The sequence below is a fragment of the Macrobrachium rosenbergii genome, chromosome 5 (genome assembly GCF_040412425.1).
Source record: "Macrobrachium rosenbergii isolate ZJJX-2024 chromosome 5, ASM4041242v1, whole genome shotgun sequence".
Taxonomy (NCBI): Eukaryota; Metazoa; Arthropoda; class Malacostraca; order Decapoda; family Palaemonidae; genus Macrobrachium; species Macrobrachium rosenbergii.
In genome coordinates, this window is record NC_089745.1 from 25,915,961 (window position 1) to 25,937,159 (window position 21,199).

The 21,199-nt window shown below is 36.4% G+C and overlaps 2 protein-coding genes across 4 annotated transcripts in view; one reads left to right on the top strand and one right to left on the bottom strand.

Moving 5' to 3' along the window:
• The window catches only part of LOC136838620 (carboxypeptidase B1-like), a 30,316-nt gene extending 11,036 nt beyond the window's left edge, over nucleotides 1–19,280 (top strand). Inside the window, exons 2-13 of the mRNA XM_067103891.1 lie at nucleotides 4,689–4,811; nucleotides 8,233–8,363; nucleotides 9,759–9,861; nucleotides 10,792–10,879; nucleotides 11,805–11,961; nucleotides 12,401–12,546; nucleotides 13,505–13,592; nucleotides 14,219–14,334; nucleotides 15,640–15,729; nucleotides 17,096–17,180; nucleotides 17,935–18,062; nucleotides 18,642–19,280. Of these exons, the coding sequence (XP_066959992.1) occupies nucleotides 4,689–4,811; nucleotides 8,233–8,363; nucleotides 9,759–9,861; nucleotides 10,792–10,879; nucleotides 11,805–11,961; nucleotides 12,401–12,546; nucleotides 13,505–13,592; nucleotides 14,219–14,334; nucleotides 15,640–15,729; nucleotides 17,096–17,180; nucleotides 17,935–18,062; nucleotides 18,642–19,046 (1,660 nt within the window). The 3' untranslated portion in view covers nucleotides 19,047–19,280. The remainder of the gene's footprint in view (nucleotides 1–4,688; nucleotides 4,812–8,232; nucleotides 8,364–9,758; nucleotides 9,862–10,791; nucleotides 10,880–11,804; nucleotides 11,962–12,400; nucleotides 12,547–13,504; nucleotides 13,593–14,218; nucleotides 14,335–15,639; nucleotides 15,730–17,095; nucleotides 17,181–17,934; nucleotides 18,063–18,641) is intronic.
• LOC136838621 (DNA-directed DNA/RNA polymerase mu-like) overlaps nucleotides 1–21,199 on the bottom strand; it is a 166,132-nt gene that overhangs the window by 127,699 nt on the left and 17,234 nt on the right. The window lies entirely within an intron of this gene.

The following is a 21,199-nucleotide window of genomic DNA, read 5'->3' on the forward strand; positions in this document are numbered from 1 at the left end:
TATTACCACTACCAGTAGCGCTAATTATAGGTCTCCCAGAAAAACTGGATTCATGGGCCTTTACATTAGAGTACAAATAGGGGAGACATGCCCCATGCGAACGGAACTGTTAAATCAAGTCCTGATGTTTTCCGAAAATTACTTTTATTTGTCTGTGAGATTCACTATTAACTCACTCTACCGGTTAGGATACCAAAGGCTTATACGTGCTGGTATCGCTTGACAAATCATTCATTTCACCCACGTCCAGGTATATCTAGACCGTGATTTCACCCAAATACCCTTGCTTTGAAGTGGACACAGTTTACCATCTTCTTTCAAAGGTTCCTGAGCAACAGTGAAACAATCAAGTTCCCGGAAAAGGCCATATATCCTGGAGGGCCTTTGGCTGGAGACATTATCATGAAATCATAACCCCCTCCCACACACACACACACACACACACACACACACACACATATATATTATTACCGTCCAAAGGCTCTCCTGATCTAATCAGAATTTTTCGTAACGATCAAATCTCATGGGATTCTACAAAAGAATCTTTATATATCAAGGTGTGTGTGTATATATACATATATATATATATATATATATATATATATATATATATATATATATATATATATATATATATATATATATATATATATATGTATGTATACATATACATATACATATACATATACATATACACCTTGTTTGCCGAGTTTGATTCGAGTTTTATAAATCTGTGAACACAGAGGACGATTTTAAAATTCAGCCTGGAGCAGCAAGAACAACAGAATCAGGATCTGTCTGGCCATGAGGATGTGGGGTTGAATGCGCAATTGTATGAGTGCTATGGGGAAATTGCCGTTTAGACAGACGACTTCTTCGCGAGACCCAAAGCCGCCTTATTTATTTTTGTCCACCTGTATTACCATTCAACCTCATGGCATGAAAAGGAACCGATATATACTCCATTAAACAGGTACTTGGCGGAATCCGAAGGGAGCCTAAGTTGTAATAAAGCCCAGTCGAAACGTCATGACCTCCCTTTGTTTCGAAGTTTTTCATTTGAATAAAACAAGCACTTACGAATTTGGAGATTCCTAGAGCAAGGAAGTCTGTATCTAAAGCTCGTTTTCCTTGCAAGCGTTCGAAAAGAGGCTTCGGTATAGGGACGATAACGTTCACAGGCTCTGGATCCCAAGTCCAGACTTTATGTTGTTAAATAAACGATTATCTTCGTCGTCGCGTCCTCCGATCTATGATGGATATTTTCGTAGACTACTTGCCTGCAAGGCCAGTGCGCTCGTATACCTTGAAAGTTCCTGTTCAGTGTCACGCGGAGGCACCAAAAGTTACTAGTTTATCCTTCTGGATGATGCAAACCAGTTTTAGAGACGTTAAAAGATCCTTTTTTTTGTTAATCCGAGGCTTCAGTAACACAACTGGGATACTCGTAAGCTGCAACGAGTGTTTTGCTTTGTTTATGCATTTTTCTTTTAAGCAGCATCTGGCTTTCGGTGCTAATTTCACTTCGTCAAAAGTGCAGCTACTGATATTCATAGGTGATTCGGCGTTTCGAGAAAAAAAGAAGATATAAAAGTTCATATTATTAACCCAACAAGAATATCTAACATCTTAGATAAAGAACAAGTTCCCTACATGTTTCACTGAACTAGCTGTTCCATGCCCGATGGTAGCTAAAATGGCTTGGAATGAGGATTAACATGAATTAGCCAGCAAATTATTGTACCCGTGAACTCTTTGAAAAACAAAACAAGGCATTCTTTTTTTCAAAGTGTATGTGGACACCATTGAAGTATTATCGTCTTGACTCGAGCTGGACCGGTTATATGAGACCACTCAACGATTAACAAAAAAGTTTACCTGTATAATTTTGGGTAACAAGATCATTGACTAAATATGCGTTTCCACTCATAATTTACATCTGGAATTTACATGCAGGTTAAGTGTTTGCATGCTAGGAGAGTCAACAGTTATCATCATAAGTTCCCGACTTCTCGCGAAGTGCTGTATGGAAAGCATTACCAAATCTTTGAAAGTATACAAAGCATAAAATCAATTGGGTTTCTCATCATGACCAGATCTCATATATATATATTTTACACTCTACTGTCCATCTCTTAATATGCCTTCTACTGCAAGATTTCTTCAGTTAAAAAAGCCCGAGGACCAACTCCAAGGCAACCGAAGATATCAGGCACGCCTCAATTCTCGCATGCCCTTGATGAACATTTTAACTATATCCATTCCCCTATCTCCCATTTACATGGTACTTCATTCCTGTAAATATCTATAAAATTCGAGTCTAAAGCATATTAGGCCTCAACATCTCTGGATTAGCACCATCCACAGACCTACCTTTACGCTGAAACAAAAAGGCAACGGCAACCTCCCGCGTGTAGCAAAGGACGCGTTTGGCAATCATTGGGTAAAATCCCCTGGTACTTCACCTGCAGCTCCAGGTGAAGTGGAGAAAGATTAAAAAGCCCCGAAACCTCCAAAAAATGTTAACCATCTCATGCTGGAGTGTTATATTTCAATCCCGTGGGCGGTGCAAGATAAGATGTCCGTCGCTCCCTTGTAAAGGTTACTTGAGAGGTGGAAGAAGTTAGTATTTTTTTCCCCTTCACGGTCGACAGGACACACTTCTTTCCCGCAGGGAGCAAGTTTCTTTCCTGGCCCTGAATATGCTTAGGAAAGGTCACAGGTCACGTGCCTGAGGCTAAGCTGGAACCAAAGTCACTTTCCCATTATATTATCACGTGAATGACGTAATTCAAGCAAATTTACCATTTGTTATTAAGATTTGTTACAATAAATTTTTCACTGTAGTCATTCAACTATCTCTGAAATAAACATGGCAAATGAAACACTGATAAACATGTATTAAAATTTTTTAGAAAATGGTTCGCCTTAATATTAGACGTAAGAATTCTAAGGTATCACTATTAAAATTTTTTTCTTTTTAAGAATTGTCATTTTAAGGGCAAATGCTCCGAAACAGAAGGAGAATGCGGGAACTAGGCTTAAGGCTAGCAACCTTGGTATATGAGTCATCTTACTGAATAATTGGTCTATTAAGACCATTAGACAGAGTAGAGAAATTGCCTTTCTTTTACATTTACGTTAATATTCAAGATGGAAGAACTATATGGGAATAAACTCCTCTTAACATGATCGATCATATTTCCTCGCCCTTTCACTCTCAAGATCTGGAGTTCTTTAGCTCCTATCTGCTGCGAATTCCTCGCTGCCTTTTGTATTTGGGATATAGGGATATGGACGTCTAACGTTTTGCTTATCTTAAGGAGTAAAGCCAGACTTGAGTCATTTTCAAAACGTACTAGTTTCTATTACCATCCCACAAATACATAAATAATAAATAGATTAAAAAACCAATGTAGGAAAAGAAAAGAGGGAATAATTAATAAGTAAAGTAAAATAAGTCTAAGCATCCGTTTCTTTAAGCGTCTCCGTGTCGGTGAACCAGGAACTTCCCAACCTTCAGCAATTCATCTCAGCATTACAGGGAGCAACGAACATTAGCGCCACCTTACAGACCGATTAACCTTTGACGGTTTTGTATTTATTTTATTTTTTATTTTGCTTTTTTAAATACGTTGTTGGACTGATTTGGCTTCGAATATTTGGACGTTCATGCTTTCTTCTCTGAGGGGGAGTCTCGTGGTTTGCCAAGCGATGGGAATTTCGCTCGATGTTGAAACTGGCTTATAATTTGAGTAATGATTATTATCTTACCCAGGTGTTTGAGGCATCGTCCATGAGGTTTATGGCATCTAGTTTCAATCTCGTTTACCTTTTGTTTGCTTTTCTCAAATTATTTTCCTCTGAAGTTCATGTATTGTTTTGTGCAATGCACGGGCTCTTGAGTTAGAGCCTGTTTGATTTTCATTACTCTTTTTAAATGTATATGTTATTGCATGCTTGTTTAGCCAGTTTTAATCGAGACGGGAATTATCCAAACCTGACTGACGTCGGGAACAAGGAGAAAGAAGGGCGAAGAATAAGGAATGTAGTCTAATTTAGAAGAGATCTGTGTCTTCGTCTCTCGAAAAGCGAAAGGTTATGATCAAGGTCCCTCTCTAAGCCATGGTTATGGTCATCGTGCATTGTAGATGTATTTACCCGTTGTTCTGACTTTGCATGCCAAAGATGTACAGTATATGTGACCCGACAGACTGACATTACCAAGTACGTAAGAAAATATGATTAACCCAATTATCTAAAAGTTTTCTGTCGGGTACCCATTCATATTTTTAGAATTTTAGGACTTACCCATTTTTAGTTTTGTCCTTGATTTTCTGAACACCCGCAGCTGTTGTATAGGTCATTTTTGCCATGATACTTAAAATTCTGATGTTAATGATTAAGTGGGAATAAAATTAAAGCTAGTAAAAACAGAAAATGTTTTTTCGAGTTCAGACTCTGCTTAAGTAGCTTCTGTGCAGTGAGAGAGTGGGGTGGGGGCGGGAGAAGTTGTTATACAATTGTATAACTGATATTGTCAGTTTGCTATGAACACTGAACAAGAAATACATAATATTCCACAAAACTCGCTATTAGTGTGTTGTGTCACTTATTATACAATTATTCCTTAATTTAGAGTAATGACGATATACACAGCTAATTTTGCAATTTTTTTATCTTGACAGCATGGAAGGAAGAAGAAGAAAGGGGGCGCCCAAAGCAAGGACTGTGATCTTCGTCATGCTGATGTTAACGTCTGTCACCGCGTCACTGGCAGTGAATGTCGAGCCTCGGGCTAATTATGATGGGTTTGTTCCTGGATTTTGAGCAGTTAATGACACTTCGTCTCTCTGGTGCCTTGATTCAACTTTTCTTTGCGCTTACCTCCAGAGATCTTGATCTTGCCTCTTTCTTTTTCCGTATTTTTCGTTTTATCTAAAAGATTTCGTATGAGCTTTCCTGTATATCAAATGATATTTGTTCTTATAATGGCCTATAGCAATTAACTTATACTTCTCCTTCGTTTCTCAGTTTTGATCTTGGAAATATCGAAGTATTTTTATTATAAAGATCCTCCCACAGTCCGTTTGGTCAGTAACGCTTCGAGCTTTTGAGAGAGTAAAAAAAGAGTTTTTGTCACTTTAAAAGACACGCCTCAACTGGTTTAGGAGAAGATTAAACTAAAATGGAACGATGAGCAAATAAATACGTATTTCTCCCAATTTGATTAGTCATAAAAATGTTAAAAGCAGTACATTTTTTCACTCGATACTGAGCGCCATGTCTGAAAGTGTCCGCAAACAGTTTTTATTAACTAAATCTTTCATAGAATTTAGACAAAGACAGATGAATAAAGATATGGCCCACGGAGAGTAGTGAATTTGGTCTTCTATATTCAAGCAAAGATACGCAGTGCCACTGTAGAGTTTGCTTATCAAGTACCCTACACTTACTACTGATCTGATTCGTTCTCCTCCCAGGCATTTTGCGAAGCACGAATTCCTTCAACGCAGGGATCCACAGCCATTCAACATTTCACATAAATGAGAGAGAGTCAAGTCTTAAGGAAACAGCTGCCATTCAGTGACCGAAGTCCCAAAGTCTTTCAAACACAAAGAAATGTATACCAGAAAATGCAGGCCAGTCTTTTCCGGAAGTACCCCTGAGGAGGATTGTTCATACGATTTGATGTCAATGATTTTGTAATTTGTATCATTCGTGCGGTCCAGTAAAGCCAAGTAACTCAAAGATAGACGTAACTGATCCAACATATTTATGACTACTTTTTGTGCCTTGTAGCGCTAGTATATTTTCAAGGGCGAAAGAAACTCGTTTTTGAGGGTTAGGCAATTCTTACAATAATTCATTTGAGTTTCTAAGTAAACAGAAAACGGCGTAACTTGTTGACAGGAAAAAAACTATATTTATCATATGATGTCCATTTAGTGCGAGTTTTTCATTTGATATTCGCTGTTGACCTTTGATGTTGTGAAGCACATTAACAGCAGTGCAAAAAGTTTATTTGTATTCAGTAGTAAACTTCTGACTTATTCAGTAAACAGAAAGGCTGGAAACTGCTGGCGTCCATTTTCTGAAAGGATCTCACTCTAACACTCTAGCTATGCACCCACCCACCTACCCACATACACACACACACATATATGTGCATACATACATACATACATACATATATGTGCGTATGCATACACACACACATATATACATGTATATTTGTAAATATGTATGTGCATATACACTTGTTCTGTGAAATATATATATCAAATATGTATCTAATATTTTATATTAGCTTTATATATATATATATATATATGTATATATTATATATATATATATATATATATATTATATATATATATATATATATAACTATCACATACACACTTGTTCTGTGAAATAGTAGAAGTTCTAAAAGGACCTCATTCAAACTGGATGGTATCTAATGGACTATTTATTTAGAAAAAGTTACAAGCTTTCTTGGACAAACAGCCCTCATTATCAAGTATCCAATGACCCATGGACAACCTGAATTATCCTTCGGATAAGATATAAATCATTGACAATGACGTGTGAACAGAAATAAATTTCTGACTCACGTCGGGATCGAAACCCAGGTCTCTCAGAAAGCAAGGGCGTTTGCCAACAAGTCTTTCTGAATAAACTGCCCCCAAGGAATTAGATACAATCGAGTTTGAATGAAGTCACTTTACAGAAATAAATTTCTGACTCGTCGGGATCGTTGGGCCATACAAGTTCAAAAAGAAGTGTCACCAGCATATTCCTCCTGAAAAGTTGTTTTCCCCAACTTCCTGACTCTTAATGTAGACAATATATATATATATATATATATAAATTTACGTATGTGGATCAGTTTGCAAGCAGTAAAAGGTGCAGCCACTTGGGAGGAGAAAATAGAAACTGACACACATACAGTATATATATATATATATATTTATATATATATATATATATATATATATATATATATATATATATATATATATATATTGTATGTGTCATATATTTCTATATATTGTATTTCTCCTCCCAAGTGGCTGCACCTTACTGGTTGCAAACTGATCCACATACGTAACTGAGCAACTTTTCGCAAGGAATATCCTGTGACACGCAACAGTTTACAAGGTCGTCACCTTCCTGACTAAAACGTTCTTGATCTTCCTACTGGGAAAGTCAAGACTGTGAATACGTGAAATCGGGATGACTGTGGCCGTAGACTTACAAAAAAGAGATCGACCTCCTACAAAGATATATAGCTGATCTTTCTGTCTGGATTTTATTTCTGTTTGTTACCGATTTCGAAATGTTCTTTAAACGGGGAACTAAGTTAAACATTGCGTCTCTATGTTTTTGTTTTCCACTGGTTTCAAAAATAATCTTAAAGAATTACCTGTATTAAAAGATGAAATGTTGAATAATTATTTAAAAAAGAAAAAGTTTGTGTTTTTCTTAACCTTGTCTCCTTATTTGGTATGTATGAATCATTTATTTCTCATTGACACAAATGCACATCAAATATACTGTCTATAAGACAACCTTTCATGAGGAAAACGATTCTAAATATTGGGTACTTCAGAAAATAATAAACTAAATTTTTATTGTTCATTTAAATCGTATTCCTCATGAAAAATTGTCTTATGGATAGTATATTTGATATGTAGCTGTGTCAATGAGAAATAAATAATTCATACATACCAAATAAGGAGAAAAGGTTAGGAACAGAAAATTTTTCCAATTGAAATTATTATTCAACATTCCATCTTTTAATACAGGTCATCCTTCAAGATTAGCAGCAGTACAAAAAGTTTATTTTTCTTCAATAGTAAACTTTTGATTTATTCAGTAAACAGATAGGCTGCAAACTATTGGCGTCCATTTTCTGGAAGGATCTCACTCTAGCTATGCACCCATACGCAAGCATGCGAACCAGTTTGCTTGCTTACTTCTCGTCCTTTTGCTTCTTTTGACTTTATAGTGAAACATTCTCTAGCATTTCCTCTTTTCATGCTTCATCTAATAATTTCTTCTTTGACTTGAGCATCATTATGATAATGTTTCTCACTACTGTTGTTGTTAGTTGTATAATCGCATATTATTTATTGATCCTTTCTTAACGGAAATAACAATGAAAATTTCCCTTTGAACTGTCTTACTGCAATATAATGGATGGCTCATTTCGGTCATCCTTTGCAGATGGCGTATCATCGAGGTGGTGCTCGACAGAGATGGCGGTGATGACAACGCTGCCCTCGACATTATGAAGAAACTGGAAGAAATGGAGGCGCCCTCTTATTTAGAAGTCCTCAGAACAAGAAGAGACAAAGGTATTCACATTCTGTGTCTCCTTTTTCTCCTTCGCTTCTCCCTTTCTGTGAGCTGGCTGGCTCAGAGGCGTCTGTTGCCCGCCAGTGACCTGCTCTCTTGTTATAACTGAAAATTTTAAATGCCATAGAAGCCGAGCAGATTTCTTAGAGATTTGTGGAAGTGATTCAGATTGTTGAAAGAAGAGCTAATCAGTTTTCGAAGGCAAGTTTATTGTGCTCAACAAAGCTCTATAGGTGTTTGGTAAAGCTAATCTGTACTGTTGAGGGAAGAATCCGTGAGAATGGAAAAATAAAAACACATCCCACTCTAAGAACAAACCATGGCAATTGAGGGCTTTCCTTGTGCGCTTTATTGCTAAAAAATTTCCATCAGCATCTAATCCTCATGAAAAAATCTTAGTTAGGACGAACAATTGGATGAATGTTGCTTATTTGAAAAAAAAAAACGTCAAGTGATTTAAGCGCAATTATGGAAAGATAAGAGGCTCTTTAAGATTTAGCAAGAGATAGGTAGCTTTGTAAATTCTCCAGAGGCTGTCAGGAATAACGCTGTCGCAGCATTTCAAAATGAGTGTTTTGGACTGAACCATCGAAACTTTCTCTCTCTCTCTCTCTCTCTTTATATATATATATATATATATATATATATATATATATATATATATATATATATATATATATATATATATATATATATATATATATAATATATATATATATATATCGAGTCCACTATATCTTAGAATGTCATACACCCAAGGGGAATTGTAACTGATTGGTGTTTCTTTGTGTCTTCGCTGGGAGGATTCGAACAACGGCCTGGATTAGAAATAACGATAGATATTGACTGACAACGTGGCAGTCAAGAGACATATATTTTGATATCGACTTTGCAATACATATGCCTGAAGAACTCAGGCATAAGTATGTATGAATGTGTCTATATATATATATATATATATATATATATATATATATATATATATATATATATATATATAATAGATGAAAGATTAACCTCAATGATAGCTGGGTGGGGCAGCAAAGTTTTAGCATCTTGAGAAACAAGATCGGCAATGCTGTTTATGACTCTCTCTCTCTCTCTCTCTCTCTCTCTCTCTCTCTCTCTTCTTGAAAATGGTTCCAGACGAAACTTCGTTTTGACCCTGATACGGAGTTACAAGATTTCTGGCAATGGCCCTTGTTTCTTTACACGGGCATACTAAGCCACTAAGCGTTAGCACAAGTAAAGAAAATGCCTTTCCAGCTGATTTGAAAAAAAGATAATTTAGGCAAAGTAGTTTCACTTTATTAGACAGGAAAAGAAAGTAAAGACTTTAAGAGACTAAATGATCTGTTCTGTTCTCTAGAGTTCGGTTTCGTCCTTTCCAACAGGCGTAGCGGAAGTAGCAGCATCGCCACAAGCCTTAGAGGAGCTCAGAAAAAAACACAAAGAAAACGTCTTCAGATTTTCGACAACCTTCCAGGACCTTGGAAAGTGAGTTCAAACTCTTATAGAATCTTAAATAAGTTTTTTTTAGATGATTTTCATTGACACACATACACACACATATAATATGTTGACAATAACTTCCTTCCTTGGGGATTCGAATCGCTGACCACCACATATATATGTTGACAATAACTTCCTTCCTTGGGGATTCGAATCGCTGACCACCGAAGTAGCAGGTTGACGCTAATAGTCCACAAGCTGCAGATAACATAAGAGGAAAGGAACCAGATATTCCACTGCGTACGCATGGTATGTTAGCGGGAGCCACAGAACCGCCTACTGCTGATTTCAGGCCCTCCCCATCGCACCGGCAGTGAATGGACACATTCAGTGCTCTTCGAATCCCCAAATGTGGAGGTTGTTGTTAGCCCCTACTTTCAGTCAATACTGTCAGCTTATAACGAATAATATATATATATATATATATATATATATATATATATATATATATATATATATATATATATATATATATATATATATATATATATATATATATGAATTTTTATCACATCACCGTGATTCATATATAAGCATTAAGCTACAAACGTCATTTACTATCCAGTTCACTCTACCTCGGGAATAATATATTTTCATGTATGGTACCCGAAGGGGAATTTTTAGTTGATAATAAGTTCGTCGTCTCATGGGCTCGAACCACGGAAGACTATATGAAAATATATTATTCCCGAGGTAGAGTGAATTGGATATTAAAGGACGTTTTGTATATTAATGCTTATATATATATATATATATATATATATATATATATATATATATATATATATATATATATATATATATATATATATATATATATATATACATATCATCGCCCCAGCATCTGATTAATGTTTATCTTCTTTCTGTTTCCATTCACTTCATTTTCAAGTGAAATTTTATTTCAATTTTTAGGAAACTTGAGATGGAGATCCCTTCCCTGCGAGCCCAGCCTCTCCCGAGTGGTGAAATCACTTTTGATCGTTACATGGACGTCGATGAGGTGAGCGTTTTTCCTCAAGGTGTTCGTCTCCAAGGGAAGACGACAAGAGGCAGGGAAATCAGAAAAGGGTCGCGTTCTTTGCACACTGTTATTATTGGGTAGCTTCGAAATTTGGGAAATTTTCTCTGAATCGTTTCTCTGCTCCTCCGGTATGTCAGAATTGACCTATTAGAGCTTTATACCTTTCTTTCTTTTGTTTTTGTTTTTATTTTTGCCATTTTCCCCTAACATGACAGAGTCTTGATGTGAGAAAACATGTCTTTTGTAGATGGAAGATGCTAGTTACTAGTCCCACGGCTGGTTCAAATCTCAGCACTAGGATCATAGCTATCTGCCTTACAAAGCCGCCTTGTTTCCACTGTAGAGAATCATTGGAATTAGTTTCAGAGTCATCAAGATGCAAGGGGGGATCTCGATACACTCTTAGGTTATATGCGACAGTGCTCTAAAAGAGTGGCTTAATATTTAAGAAAAACTCTTATTTGGTTAGCTTATGTGAGGCTTGTATCAATGCTATAAGTATATATTTATCTTTAGAAAATAATCGCAACTATATTATAAATATATATATATATATATATATATATATATATATATATATATATATATATATATATATATATATATATATATATATATATATATATATATATATATAATGAAGCCTTTTCTAGTGTTTAGCAATCCGTTTTGTCCAGTCGAGCAAATACTGAAACTAATAAGTCTAACTATTTCTACTGTTAATCTAGATCTTCTGGACTCACTTTCTAAAGAAGAACAGATCAGTAGACTGATAGACAGACAGACAGATAGATAGACAGACAGACAGATAGACAGACAGATAAAGAGATAAATAGACAGATGTACTTGGAGCAGGTGATAATTGTAAAAACCTGCTTTTCTTTCACATTTTCTTCCTGTCCAGATACTAGCCTACATAGAGGATCTGCCCAACAAGTATCCGAATCTTGTAAACCTGAGAAAAGTTGGTAACAGTGTTGAAAACAGACCCATTTACCTCGTCACCATAACAAGGAACATTAGGACGAATGGCAACAAGCCAATTATCTTCGTCGATGGGGGTTAGTATCGAGCTGATTAAAAATTTTGCAATTTTGGTATTGCATTAAGTTCAGTGGCGAATATTTATTTGTATCGGTATTTCCTCTAAAATGTTAAATTTTTTTTTTTAATTTCTCTCTCTCTGAAAATGCTGCTTTTAATTTTATAGTCTTTTTGGTCATGAGATTATTTAAAGCACGGAAAACTTTACTTACTTAACGTAATCATTAAGATGGATATTTGAATATTCAGCTAGTTGTTTATAAAAAATTTAAAATCCACATTAGTCTGCTAAACACGGACACAGACACGCATATGTATATATATGTGTTTGTGTTTATATATACATTATATATATATATATATATATATATATATATATATATATATATATATATATATATATATATATATATATATATATATATTTATACCTTGGCTTTTTGTCCTTTTTCTCAGGCATCCACGCCCGCGAATGGATCAGCCCCGCTGCTGCCATGTACCTGATTGAGAAACTGTCAGAGTCACCTGACCTAACCAGAGGCATCGAGTGGCAGATTATGCCTCTACTCAATCCAGACGGATATGCATACACTTGGACGCACGTAAGTTACTCTTTTTCTGCCCTAATAAAGAGCGAAAAGGCCGTACGGTGTTCATTAGTCATTCTTTCTAGATAGTCAGCCCTAACTCCTTTCTATGCTTGTTAGGGCAAATGTGAGCACAATGACTCCCTTAAACATATTGCTCTATATTCTTTGCAAGAAGAGGCGGGTGACTGAGATCACCTGGGGCATAATTTCCAAACCATGAGGCGAGACTACAATGCCCATTATTTGTATGAATAAAGTAAGCTGTTAGGAACGCCACCACAGGTACAATGCCTGTGAATGCCAGTTTCCATTCTTGCTTGATGAAAATCCTCAACAATCTGATTAATGAATGCAACAGCAAAGAAGAATAACAAAGGTTCGTGAATGTTTGCAGCATTGATCTAGTAAAAAGGATCTATGGTAATATGTCCGGACACCCAATCACAACTTTTAACACTGAATAAACCCAGCACTCAGTCTTGTTCCATGAACACAAATAACAAAATTGCAGTTTTACTTGTATAGCTTCATTTAGCGTGCTGTGATTACATAATGAACTTGAGTCACGAACCTGAATTCCAAGCCAGGCAGCTATATCAGTGAGATTCCAATATTCAGAGTGCGCGTTTCTGTGTATTTGTTCCTTAATCCTCATGTTCGTCGAAATAACTTTCTAGAATTCTGTAACAGTTTCCATTAAATTGAAACGAATAATCACTGACTCCACTGCCGATATTTTATTATCAGTGTAGACTGTATTTTTACTTTTTGTACATTTCGTTTTAGCTTTCTTCATTAACCAGACTGCTGGGATTTGATGTGACGTCTAGTTACCTTATGTTAAGGTTCAATCATAACAAATCATGTTCAACAACTTGATAATTGCGACGCCTACTGAATGATTTAACGTTCGGTTGTCCCGTTCATCGAAATCCAGTCACTTTTATTTTCACTAAGGTTTCCATTTCAGGATCGATTGTGGCGGAAAAACAGAGTCCAAGTAACCCGGTCTTGCTCAGGGACTGACCTCAACAGGAATTTCGGGTTCCACTGGGGAGGTAAGAAGAACATACTGTGGTGCTTATCGTAGCGAGAGAGTTTAGGCCATGAGATATCAGATGAGTGATGAAAGAACGAGCGTCAGTTTCCTCGCAGATTCCAGTCAGTATCTTGCACCTCGCATTTCGATATGCTGGGGTCCGCTGAGCGATCTCATACATTTAGAGCCTCGTTCTCAAGCCATAATTTCACTGATGTTTAGGCTGTACACAATGTGGAAATAGTTGTTATTTGTATTTGTTTACCTTTTTTACAGTTTCATGAAAAAAAAAGCTGAAGCGTAACGGTTTTTTTTTTTTGCACAAGTCGGTACGATTAAGATGTGTAGTAGAAAAGGTTAAGTTAAAAAAAAAAAAAAAAAATTCAAGATTTGCTCCCTCCCTTTTTTTTTACATCCTACTTGAAAGTGGCCTTACCTGGGTATACAAGAAAGGATCAATAAATGAAAGTAAAAATACATAAGCTGCTAACAATTAGTAATACCCATGCCTGGTCCACTCTAATAATATTAGGCTACTCAAAGTTCTGATCTCTTCGTACACGCTGTTGGTAATTCTGCTTCATCCTCCCTGAATTTCAACTTGGTTTGCCTAATCGTCATTATCTTTCATGTGCTTCTTCAAAGAAAGCGGATCGAGCGGTTATCCCTGTTCCTCCATCTACAAGGGGAAGGGGCCATTCAGTGAACCCGAGAGCAGAGCTCTGAGAGACGCCATGGTTGCCGTCAAGGATCGCATACACGTAAGTTTTGGATATGATGCTACATTCCTTTATATCTATCGCATTGATCATAAGTGTTATAAACTCTTTTTATCTCAGTAATGCACGAATTATTGCAATATACCAGTTCATCTTTCTATTTTTCATAAGGTTTAAGATTTCGCCAGATCCTTTTTCTTGAGCAATAAACAGGTCGAAATGAGATGAGTAGCTTCCTTCAACTTCGTCTTGTTCTCTGTGAAGAACACATTTTATCCTTGGTTCCCCATTTTAGGATGATTTGGCTTTCATTTTCTTAAGTTTTCGAATTTCATTATTCTTTTTCGAGACTTGTGAAGTTGTCATATTGTGTTATTTATTTAATATACCATTGTTTACTTCGTGAGCTGTTCCCTCTTTTACACTTCCTCGTTTTGTTTTGACCATGATGATTGTTTTGCTAAGATTCATTTATAGCCTTCTAGATAGTTTGTATGATATAGATATTTGAGTGTATACTTCCACTGAAGAACGTAATTATGCGGAACGTTCCGCTTAATTACAAATGACCAGTTGTTTTTATTATCTTGACTTTTTCTTTCAGTTTGTTTCCTTTCTCTTGGTTATGTGATTTGCAGTTTTATTTGTACTTTTTGTTGCTTTTTACTGTAATTTTCTTCCCAAACTTTCCCTACACTTCGTGTGGTCATTTGGATGCGTGTATTTCTAATATGTATGTAAATATTACTTTTTCCCAACCACGCGATGTGTTTTTCTCACAACCTTGAGATTTTTGTATCTCCCAGCACATGTGGATCTAGATTGCAAACTGCCTCCTGAGTGTCTGACCCCACCACTATATTTTCTTAGGATTCGAACACTCTCCAAGTCATCCTTTTATGTGGCCAGCTGCACAATTCCTCAAGCAAGTTTGGTTCCAGATTTGTGCTTCCAGTCCTATCCAGGATTCTTCATAGGTCCTCTGGGATTAGTCCTAGGGCTCCTAAGACGATAGGCACTACTTCCACTTCAGCTTACCATAGTCTCCTTATTCCCATCTTTAGATCTTAGTACCTTTCTATTTTTCCTCTGCTTTTGTTCTTCACTCTTGTGTCACTGGCATGGCTACATTTGTCAGAGACACTTTCTGGGTTTCTTTATTTATAAGGATTAGGTCTGGCCTTCGAGCCTGTATCACATGGTCAGTCCTTCTACACTTGTTTCTCGGCATAGTACAGCCCTACCACGTTTGCTTATTATTATTATTATTATTATTATTATTATTATTATTATTATTATTATTATTATTAAGATAGGCAGTAATGTCCAATTATTTTCTTTTACCAGGCTTACATAACCATACATTCTTACGGGCAATATATCCTCTACCCTTGGGGATACACCACACATCGAGACAGATTCAACGAACCACAATTGGTATGATTCCCATGAGTTTTTATTTACTACAGTTTATCTTTACATCTTATTACAATGTTTCTGTGTTTACACACATACACATACATACACTCACATATACGATATATATATATATATATATATATATATATATATATATATATATATATATATATATATATATATATATATATACATATACACACACACACACGAATGTTTATCACACCACCGTACCATTTTATGCATAAACATTAAGCTACAAATGTTTAGTTTCCAATTCGCGTTAATTCGGGACTATCACTAAAGGGAAATTATAAATGATAAGTGGCTTGGTACCTAAGTGACTCAAACGCTAGACATTACGAACCAACGACTTCCAGTCGACGTTCAAAACCATCCGGCTATCGAGAGAGGTATAAGCTAATGCCGACTCTGCCATACATCATATACCCGTCGAGTGCGAGAATTTGCACTTGGCGTTGGCATCAACCCACCCCCACCATGACAGCCAACCGGTACGTTTGGAACACGTAGAAATTTATGCATTTTTACCACATCACCGTGACATTTTATAAACAAACATTAAGCTGCAAATGTCGTGTGATATCCAATTCGCGCTACTTCGGTAATATCAATGAAAGGGATACATGGTTTAGTACCTGAGTCGAACACTCGACATTGCGAACCAACAACTTCCAGTCGATGTTCAAAACCATTCAGGGGTGGGTTGATGCCAACGCTGGGTACAAATCCCAGTATATATATATGGCAAAATCGGCATTAACTTGTACCTCTCTTGATAGCCGAATGGTTTTCAACATCAACTGAAGTCAATGGTTCGTACTGTCCAGTGTTCGAGTCCCTTAGGTACCAAACCATTTAATACTTATAATTCTCGTTCAGTGGTATTTCCGAAGTAGCGCGAATTGGATACTAATCGACATTGTAGCCTAATAATATATATATATATATATATATATATATATATATATATATATATATATATATATATATAGAGAGAGAGAGAGAGAGAGAGAGAGAGAGAGAGAGAGAGAGAGAGAGAGAGAGAGAGAGAGAGAAATTCCAGTTACTTGATTATTACACAGGAAGAGATTAGAATGATTTTATCATGTTCAATTGAGTTATCGATGATAAACGTAGCTAAATCAAGTGATTTTTTCTGAAATTTGTAAGATTATAATTCCTTGAATTTTCTATGACTTCCAGTATATTTTTATATGTCACAATAGATTTTAGCCTCTTGCTGCAATTCTCTTAGAAGTAAGTTAATAAAAGGTACACTCAGAGAAGGGTAAATATACTGTTGTCTTAATATTGAAGTAATTAACGCGAGCTCGACTTGTTCTGTCTCTTCTACTCCTAGCAAAAGAGCGGCGAAGGCATGGCTAGAGCAATCAAGAACAACGACGGGACGATCTTCAGCGTTGGAACAGCTGCTAAGCTTTTGTGTACGTAAGCTTTGACAACGCCTTGCTTTGGAAGCCTTTCACGGGGAGCGGATGTCTAACATCTTCACATTGTAGTTATTATGATATGCTATTCTACTCGAGCTAGCGTTAATAACAGGGCTTAATTTAGGCGCCCCCATATTTATCCATTCACTATCAAGAGGCCCTTCCTTTTTGTGTTATCCACATGATTTTCATGGGGAAATATTAACGTTTGCAAGTGTAATTTAAGATAGTTACCAAGATGTTTAGATTTTCATAACTTAAACTTTGGGGGATTCTATGAAAAGAGGTAAATAGGTTATGAAACGGAAAGAGCTTAAAAGAAATTTTAGTTGAAAGACTGTAATTAAGTAAGTATACCTTAGTTTAACCAGACCACTGAGCTGATTAACAGCTCTCCTAGGGCTGGCCCGAAAGATTAGTTTTATTTTACGTGACTAAGGACCAATTGGTTACCTAGCAACGGGACCTACAGCTTACTGTGGAATCCAAACCACATTATGACGAGAAATGAATTTCTGTCACCAGAAATAAACTTCTCTAATTCTTCATTGGCCGGTCGGAGAATCGAACGCGGGCCCAGCAGAGTGCTAGCCGAGAGCGATACCAACCCGTCCAATGAGGAACTGAAAGACTGAAATAATGGACAATATTTCAAAGTGTTCAGAGGAAAAAATCTTATGTGTAGTTTTGAAAAAAAAAAATTCAAATTATGAAAATAATTCTTCGTGTTCCTTGCCGATACCCTTAGATCCTGCGGCGGGAGCCTCTGACGATTGGGCTGCCGGTGAACTGAAAATTCCTTTAGTCTACACCGCCGAGTTGAGAGATGAAGGCATTGGTGGCTTTGTTTTGCCCGAAAACCTTATCATACCAGCAGTAAGTATTGTATATACTAGGTATCTGAATTTTATTCAGATTATATTAACTACCTCTGTGTTATTCGTGATAAAAATTGCAAAAATATTGCTATAACTTGCCTCATTTAGTTATGTTAGCTTTGTCAATTCAGTATTCACTCAAGTTTCTTTTTATCTTCAGTCATTAAATGACTGAAGATAAAAAGAAACTTGAGTGAATACTGAATTGACAACTAAATTTTAGTTGTCTGGAGTCGCTTCATGAAAGTTTCGCGTTGAAGGCCGAGGGATTTAACTGCCTGTTTGGATGGGATGATAATAAAAGTTTTTGCCCTCTTTCATAAAACGTCTTGCATAATTAATGCTAACCAGTACCGAATCATGGCTATGTAACGGAAAGGAAATAAATTTTCTTAGGCTCATGTGAATAACATCCAGCAGCAGCAGGGCTGACATGTATGATTTTTATATTTTGCAAATAGCCTACCACCGGTAGCTTACTCCTTTGGTTTTCCGAGTTTTTTTTTTTTTTTTACATATTAGAGCACAAGAAGCCTATTGTCCTCGTTCTCTTTGACAAGTTATTTTTTGTTATCAGGTAACAGACGCCTGGGTGGCTCTCAACTATTTGGGCAAACAGACACTGAGAAAAGAGGGAGTAAAACTAGACTCACCAGGGGAGTCACATATGCCAAAGCACGGACAACCTCAAGCAACAGAAGATTCAACGGCCGAGGAGGACCCCGAAGTGTCGGAAGAATCAAAAATTGTGGAGATGGCCGGACAGCTACCAGAGTCGGGCGAATCTGGAAGCGGGTTCGAAATGGTACCTGCTAATCAAGTACCTGCGACGATTAGGTCTACCTTAGTAGCTGAACCTGCGTTTGAAAGACCAGCGCAGACGCCCTTAAACAGACCGTTCAACAGAAAACGTTACTCGAGCAGCGAAGAGAGCAGCAGCTCTGAAGAAAGCAGCGAAGAGAGTGGTGAAGATAAAAAGTAAAACTTGTGTTCGGTTCTGCGAAGTTTTCGTTTAAGGCGGCCAATGAATGCACTTATTTTTTGCATTTTCGTATCACTTGGCATTGGAGATGTGGAAAGATCATGACAACGTGAAAAAAAAAGGTTATTTATGTTAGTTAAAATGCCGTAATACGTGAATTATTCACAGTTACATGGCAAGAGTACTTTGCATTATACTTCTTTTCAACATAACTGAAATATATATTTTATTCGATGTATTTCTTTCCAAACCGTTCTTGTACTCTTAAAATTATACTTTTTCTTGTTTAACTGAAGGCTAATCTTCACTGAATCAGCTGGATTCTGGTCTTGTATATTCGGTTTACATGGTCCTACTTTATAAAAATTCACGAGAGGACTTTATTGATGAGCACGCACTTCCGATTTATTGCACGAGGTTTCATGAAGATCGTGACATCGTAACGTAAGAATTGTTGTCATTTAACAAGATCAAGGGCTGGAGCAAAGAAAGTAAACCTTTGAAATAACTTTGGTGCAAAATGTTTGGCATCATTTGATTTTTCCATGTTTAACTCCCCATCTCTCTCTCTCTCTCTCTCTCTCTCTCACACGAATGTTTCTTATGAGACGAATTACCTATATTTTTTCCAACATTCTTACTGTTCAAGCGCCTAAAGGCTGAAATTGGCGTAGTGCTTGGCTTTTTAGACTCATTTTCTTTCATTTCAAACGCTTTGTCCGTGTTATCAACTTTTAAATCAAAAGAGAAAATCATCATGTAGGTATGGAACCTCAAATGGCATTTATTCCCTCCTCTCTCTCACAGATTTCCATCTCTGTTCTATAGCCTCCCTCAAGTTCATCTTCCCCAACTTCTTTTCCTCCTTTCTCTCTCTCACTCTAACTTTACATTAAAAAATTATACTAAATGACATATGTTCCCTCGTTACAGAATATTAGACAATATTTTGAGCGGAATTTCATACAAATATTCTGATCTGACGTTTAACGAGAATTATATCCGTATTTAACCAAAACGAAAAAAATATTTATCTTCTTACACTTACTTGAAATTCAGAATCAACTGAAGTAGGAACAACATGCAATATGTAAATAGTTTCCAACAACTGACAAATTTCCTCATCACTGCACAAGGCCGAGTAAATCAATTACATAATAGGTTATACCACCATGATAATTATAGAAATAACCAATTACCAACAGAATTTTCATCGTTGCATATACAATGACTGATAATTTAACCATTAAGTTCAGGTATATTGTATCAATCGCGTATTCAGTAATTTATTGTTGAATGGACAAATACATTTCAGATAACATCTATTATATCTAGCTCATAAAACTGTATCAAAATAAGTAAAGATTAAAATTATAATTCAATTTTAGCATTAGATTATCATACTGATTGGGGCGACAGCGTGGCCACTACCCAGTTCTTTTTCTAGAGAGGGAATTCGATGTATTTTTGCTCAAAATAGAGGAGCTGACGACAGCATTTTAATACGTTGGGGAATAAGGATCTCGGAATTATAGAGTAGCGTTTTATTAGAATAGCGATCCCTTACAAGCGTATATCTTAACTTAATATAATGTCGATAAGAAGTTTATAATCTTAAGTGACGATCAGTTTCACCCACATCCAATATCTAGACCGTGCCCACACCAAAGATGTCTTCTTCCACCTTAGCGCCACTGCCAACAAAAAAAGTAGGACTTAACATGTTATCATGGAGAGGTATACAACGAACCTGAGGACAATCAAATGCATAAAATACTGAATTTAACCATTTACCATTTCTAGCTTGTTAAATAGCACAAATCGGTACATCGACGTCGTTTTTCGTCACCTAAAAACTAGTTGACTGGCTATTCCGACCTTACCGTTTCCAAGAAAGGAAAGCAATTCGGCTCTTTTAACGTTCTACGTTGACAGAATGTTTACCAGAAGCAGAGAATGATATCATATTTTAGCTCGTTGGGATATGCAGTTTAAAAAGCAAATGAATACATAAATGAGAACATTAAAATACTAAATACAGTAGCCAGGACATACCAATTTCTACGAGTTTTAAAACCATTTGAGGCTACACTTATGGAAGGATTCAAAATGCTGACAAAGTACCTTTCTAGATTGACGGTGATCATTAAATT